At 38.4% G+C, this 5,907-nt stretch overlaps 2 protein-coding genes across 2 annotated transcripts; both read right to left on the bottom strand.

Annotated features, from left to right (window-relative positions):
* Nucleotides 1-27: 27 nt before the first annotated feature.
* Nucleotides 28-2,385, bottom strand: LOC17874243 (ubiquitin carboxyl-terminal hydrolase 10; the record flags this gene model as incomplete). The annotated part of the gene is made up of 8 exons (XM_023780536.1): nt 2,234-2,385; nt 1,759-1,971; nt 1,454-1,598; nt 1,268-1,327; nt 1,046-1,144; nt 432-806; nt 200-340; nt 28-75 (listed from the first exon to the last, which is right to left on the bottom strand). Coding segments are annotated over exons 1-8 (1,233 nt in total), but the record flags the coding sequence as incomplete, so codon positions are not given.
* A 683-nt stretch (nt 2,386-3,068) lies between these two features.
* Nucleotides 3,069-5,901, bottom strand: LOC17874242 (ubiquitin carboxyl-terminal hydrolase 10). Its single transcript, XM_006279050.2, has 8 exons — nt 5,797-5,901; nt 5,565-5,705; nt 5,302-5,472; nt 4,922-5,179; nt 4,666-4,820; nt 4,041-4,574; nt 3,678-3,948; nt 3,069-3,585 (listed from the first exon to the last, which is right to left on the bottom strand). The coding sequence occupies exons 1-8, from the start codon at nt 5,899-5,901 to the stop codon at nt 3,424-3,426; spliced, it is 1,797 nt and encodes a 598-aa protein (XP_006279112.1). The 3' UTR covers nt 3,069-3,423.
* Nucleotides 5,902-5,907: the final 6 nt, after the last annotated feature.

Raw genomic sequence — 5,907 nt, 5'->3', positions numbered from 1 at the left:
AAGTTCGATATAAGGTTTTCGTTTTACCTTATTTAAATCTTCGTGCAGCCCATCCAATAAGAAAGCGAGCAGTTCCTGAGACAAAAATTTAATACATCATACACAAAGCAAAAAAAAAATGAAATATTCTGGGTAGCAAAATAACAACAACAATGCCAGGAACAATGCACCATCATACATAATAGAGAAAATCACTAACTTGAGAATCATGCTGATTGTAACCACTAAACTGTGGAGCAAATCTAGCCAATTTTGTCTTAAAAGAGCGTGGTGCAACTGCATTCTTTCCTGATGACCATAAGTTCTTCAACAAATCACCAAATGCGATAGCAAGCTCACCCTGGATAATTAAGTATTAGAATTATATTCAGACTGCATGTGACCACCTTCACATGAGGAAATGGAAACCAAAATAAGTATCAAGCACTTACACACATTCCCAAAGGATTATCTCTATTTATGTCCTCACTGTAATCTTGCAAGAAGTATTCCATAATTGGAGGTGTGTGAGCCAAACATTGAAGAGCACTATTCATAAAGCAGGTATTTCCCAGATTACTCAATCCTGCTAATCCTCCCTTCTCTCCTTTTCCAAGACTACTCAAAGAATCACCGCCATCGTCTTCAGAAGGTATTCTCGGAAAGAGACTAAACTTTGACGTGTTGGAATGGCCATTTGATAATGTAGGCCCCCCAGCAATTGTAACGCTCGACCTTGAAGGTTCTAGAGGTACCAGAGCTAACTCGTTTCCTGCCGAGCTCATTTCATATTGAGATGCAGACGACCCATCAACTTCAAGAAGAATCTGCATGGGATGCACCAGTCAATGTCGGGGAAAAACGAACATTGAAATTGAGATAAATGGGATTCAGTTTTTCACAGTAAAAGAACTCAAAAGGCATGGATTATCCAACAAGTTCCTCTCAACAAAGATTTTAGATAATGAGCCAAAATCGAGTTAAGAAATTTTTTAGTGCAAGTGAGAAAGGTGATTCGTCAAGATTTATCAAAGTAAGTATCACAAAAAATTCTCTAGATACTTACATCTTGGTCCATATGAAGGCTTGACTCTTCTAGGGTCTTGGTAGATGAAGGATCCAAGAGTCGGTTTTTCCTCTTGTCGAAGTAATCCCAGATGTGAGCCTGCTTATGCATATCATTGTGAAGCAAAGAATAAAACATATCATTGTGAAGCAAAGAATAAAAAATGCATATTTCAACAGAAACAATAAAACTAGATATAGAAATGAATCACTTCAGACACACCTTTTCTTGCGCAACACCTGTCATAGAGCAAACTTTCTCATAAAGTTGCTTTACAGAGGCCTAAAAAACAAACAATGGCCAAATTCGGGCCTAGTGGTGAATACACAAAGACTGGCTATGTATAAGCAGAACAAGTAGGTCGAACCAAAACTAAGAGCCAAAGTAGTATGATGGGGCACCTAATACCTGTTTTCCCAACCGTATCGCTTTTTTACTTTCATCTCGTCTGTCTGTCAACATAAGGCAGAGTGGGTACACCTCAACACTATAACTCCTACTGTAAAACCCTTGACAGATCATCTTCCTTTCTATCGGAGGACCTCCGGTATACCTAAAAGGGATATAAGACCAGGTTATGCCCTTGAAAGCATATTTTATAGGACAAGGGCAGGTATATAAGCAAAATATGGATCTTGTCCAAAGCCGAAAGACTTGAGTATAGAACTAAACACAAATCAATCAAACGATGAAATAACATAGGAAACACTCACCATTCAACAAGTCTTTTCCAAACTTCTTGAGGAACTAAAACGTAGTCTTCTCCATCCACCAGCAATCTACGAAGTTGTGGATCTTTATCGTCGCTTTCACTTTCGATAATATCATGGTTATCAATCGGTCCAGGCCTCGACGCTTCAGAGGACTCTCCACTTATACATTCACTTATCGATTGCTCAACATATTTCTGCCAGCTTGTATACCACCTACACTAAGACAAACAGAAACTACGACTCAGAACACACAAATTTTAATTCCTCACCTAAATCTTAGAATCTATAGATCAAGATTCACAACAGTATAGAGAAAATAAAAATCTACACATATATTTGAACAGGATAGGCATTAACAATCAAATCAGTGAAGCCAATTAGCATAAATAGTCCATGCATTATACTACTTAGATCATCATCATTATCAGCTAACGAAACGCAAAAAGCAGAATCAACTAAAAGGAACGAGAGACACCTTTTAGAGATGACAAAATAAACGTTCCCTTCGTTCAAATTACTCTCTGATTCAGTAGTCAGCTCCGACACGATACGTTTCTCTTCCTCAGGAGTGAACGGCAAATCACAGACTCCGTTCTCAACCATGAAATCGGAATTAGGAATCGTCATCTTCAATAGATGATGACGAGACTAATGATAACAAATAGGAACTAAGATGCACCAATTTCAGACGAAAGCACGGAGAATCGGAGAAGAAAGAATTTGAAGGAAGCCTAAATTGGAGGAGAAGAAAAGAAAGAGACAGAGTCAGAGAAAGGTCTTTTGTTTGGTTTGGATCCAATTAACACTAAACCGTTATCAACCGTGATTAGGTGATTCGGTTTAGTTTTTTAATTTGATCCAACACTGTCCGGTTCAAGTTCGAATAGAAACGTTTTTTAGTTCTTTTCAGTGGCAAGATTTTTATGGTTTGATTAAACTTGAATGCAGTTAGGTGCAGAAGCTTTAGTACATGTTACATTTCAGATATATGGTAGTGCCTCTGGTCTACAAGATCTAAATCCCAAAACTCACCCATCACGTTTGGTATCAAAAGTGGACAATGTATTGAAAACTAAGATTACAAATATTATAGGCATTACACTAAAAAGGAGTATTTAGGATTGCCAAAGTGTTTTAGCGGATCCAAATGAGAGCTCTTCGCGATCGATTACCAAAAGACTACAAGGGTCTTTGGTGTTAGTATTATGCATATAGGCGTTAGTATATGCTACATGCATCTCTAGTTTGCAAAGATTGTTCAGAATCAAATTTTGCCGTATAGTTGCAAGATCCCTAGTTCAACTGGAAGCTTTTTTCGTCTCAAGAGGTTTGATATTTAAGATAATGAATCAGTAGGTCACAAAAATTCTATATATGAGTGCTGAACACCATAACAAAGGCTATTTCATCTCTACACTTCTAAAGATGTTCATCACTTGATTTACCCCAAAAAATTACCCCTTCAACTAAATAAAAAAACTCACTAATCAAATAATCTTCCGAACCTAAATCCAATCTTTCCACAGAGATCTGCCGTAATAACATCATAAAACTTGAAGCAGAACACTCCAACCAAACCGCCAACTTCAAATCAAGAAAGAATAGATGTGTTGTCATCACCTGACATGAGTGAGTGCTTTGTCCATTATAAGACTTTAGGCATGACTAATCCATATCACTTGGCAACTCAGCAGCTGTTTGTGCCTCTGTTTCCCTTTTAACTCTTCGGTAGAAAAGAACATATGCAGCTGAGCTTTTGATTTCAGATTCATTTACAGATGACACATGACTGTCGTCGAAATGATACCATTTTTCGTCATCAATCAACTGCAGCAACAGTGAAACATGATCAGATAGAGAACTCATCAGAAGAACTACTAGCAAACACATGGGATATTGAGACCAATCGAGTAACCAACCTTAGCGTAGGCTGTGTAGTGACCACCACCAAGTCCACCGTAATGATTACTAACGGCATACAGCTCATATAAATATGACTGGCCATTCTCGTTTTTCACATACTTGCTCAAATCTAGATCATGAATTGGGAAGTTCACAAGCGTATCAATCTTGTTCTTGAGATATCTGCTATATGTGAACCGTTTCAAATGGAACACAAGAATATCTGGCAATTTCCACAGGTCTAGCTTTTTGTTCGCTTGTCTGTGTTCTTTGCAGCTCGGACAAAACCTGGTTCAGAATGGTGGATAAGACGGTCAAAACTAAATCTTCAAATGAAATCTATCAATTTATGTGACTTAAGTTCAGGTTACGAGCTATACCACATGTCATCCGGTCCCAGAGGTTCTTCTGCTAAAAAGGCCTCCAAACACGAAAACAGGGATATAGCTTCTTGCCTTGTCTTCTTTGCAGAGAAACTTGATTTATGAACCACCGGAAGATCACTCAAGTAGCTAGAATCATATTTTTCATGCTCACTCTCATTCCACTCGACTAAAACTCTTGTAACGGTACCAGGGCTCACAGAAGATTCAGTCTCAAGTGGTTTAAAGTTCAAACCACGATCATCTGTCAAGAATATTCTGAAGGACAACTCTCGATCAGATGCATCGTCTATCTCAGTATCTGGGGATGATGAACTTCCGGATGTTTCTTCAGCAGTAGCATCAGCAAGGTGACCATTGTCATTTCCATTATGAATATTAGATGAGGCATGGACCTTGAGCAAAGGTGAAAGAAATCCAGAGATAACTGCATCAATGTCAGTTCCACTTAGTGGTTCTGTGTTCACATAAGTCACCAAAGGAGTTCCAAAAAGCTTGACGTCTTTGCCTCTAACACTCTCCACAACATCCCTGTAGAAAACAATAAGTATGAGCCATAAAGTTTAACCCAAGAGGAAAAACGAAGTGTTCTTGTATAACAAATCAAACCAAGCATGCTTACCTCTCCTGCCCTCCATGAAGGATTTCGAGTTTTGCTTTTCCTGATCCTTTCGGAATCTGACTCAACCGGTACGCCACAATATGGTCATCATCTTTTATCACACTTAGTGAATCCAGGGGATTCTCAAAATACCTAAAGATCTTGTGATCATATACCTGAAAGGACAATTCCACACAATCGTCAGCGATTTCACCCCCAAAAAAACACGATGAAGGAAAAATACTAATACAAGGATAGAAAACGCCCAAATTCATACCTCTGCAAGTAAAAGGCTCTCATCAACGGCTAAGCAGCAAGCAGTACCTAATGCAGTAATGAGGTCTCTACAAGATCCATGTTTAGGCACTGTTACAGTGTATGGCATCGGAAGACGACTTCCATCGCAATAAAACACTGTAACCGTCATTTGCCGCGTAAGTGTTGATGGCAAAGGTACAGACAAGTACATAAAGGGATCAAAAGTGATCGAGATTTTTCCGCAAACTGGACAAACGAGAGTTGACTTGTATTGGCCCTAAAAAGAAATTAAATACACCATAAGAAATGGTCGGGAATATACAGAAACTTGTAGTACTTGTATGAAAAATTGGAATCAGATGAACATTCAATGATTAGGAAACTGTAAGAGATACTCACTTGACAGACGTTAACTATTACAGAATCATTTCGGGCCTTATGATAATTCCAAAGCTCTTCAGCAACTTCATCATCCGGACGACTGTCAAAGTCTTTAAGTTCAATGTAAGGCTTTCGTTTTACCTTATTTAAATCTTCATGGAGCCCATCCAATAAGAAAGCAAGCAGTTCCTGAGACAATACAAAGCAAAACAAGATGAAATATTCTGGCAAAGAATCTTCTCAATTATGCACCATCATACATATTAGAGGAAATCACTAACTTGAGAATCATGCTGATTGTAACCACTAAACTGTGGAGCAAATCTAGCCAATTTTGTCTTAAAAGAACGTGGTGCAACTGCATTCCTTCCTGATGACCATAATTTCTTCAACAAATCACCAAATGCGATAGCAAGCTCACCCTGGATAATTAAGTGTTAGAATTATATTCAGACTGCATGTGACCACCTTCACATGAGGAAATGGAAACCAAAATAAGTATTAAGCACTTACACACATTCCCAAAGGATTATCTCTATTTATGTCCTCACTGTAATCTTGCAAGAAGTATTCCACAATTGGAGGTGTGTGGGCCAAACACTGAAGAGCGCTATTCATAAAGCA

Source organism: Capsella rubella, unplaced genomic scaffold (assembly GCF_000375325.1).
Source record: "Capsella rubella cultivar Monte Gargano unplaced genomic scaffold, Caprub1_0 scaffold_200, whole genome shotgun sequence".
In the NCBI taxonomy this organism is placed as follows: Eukaryota; Viridiplantae; Streptophyta; class Magnoliopsida; order Brassicales; family Brassicaceae; genus Capsella; species Capsella rubella.
The sequence above is the reverse complement of the archived record's forward strand: the minus strand, read 5'-3'. Positions and strand labels throughout refer to the sequence as shown.

Bases quoted from the DNA above. Each gene is read 5' to 3' on its own strand.
- LOC17874242 (XM_006279050.2), bottom strand. From the start codon at position 5,901: ATGAATAGCGCTCTTCAGTGTTTGGCCCACACACCTCCAATTGTGGAA. The intron at 5,473-5,564 runs GTTAGTGATTTC...GTATTGTCTCAG, and splicing joins ACAATCAGCATGATTCTCAA to GAACTGCTTGCTTTCTTATT. The intron at 4,575-4,665 runs GTAAGCATGCTT...TGTTTTCTACAG, and splicing joins CTTCATGGAGGGCAGGAGAG to GGATGTTGTGGAGAGTGTTA.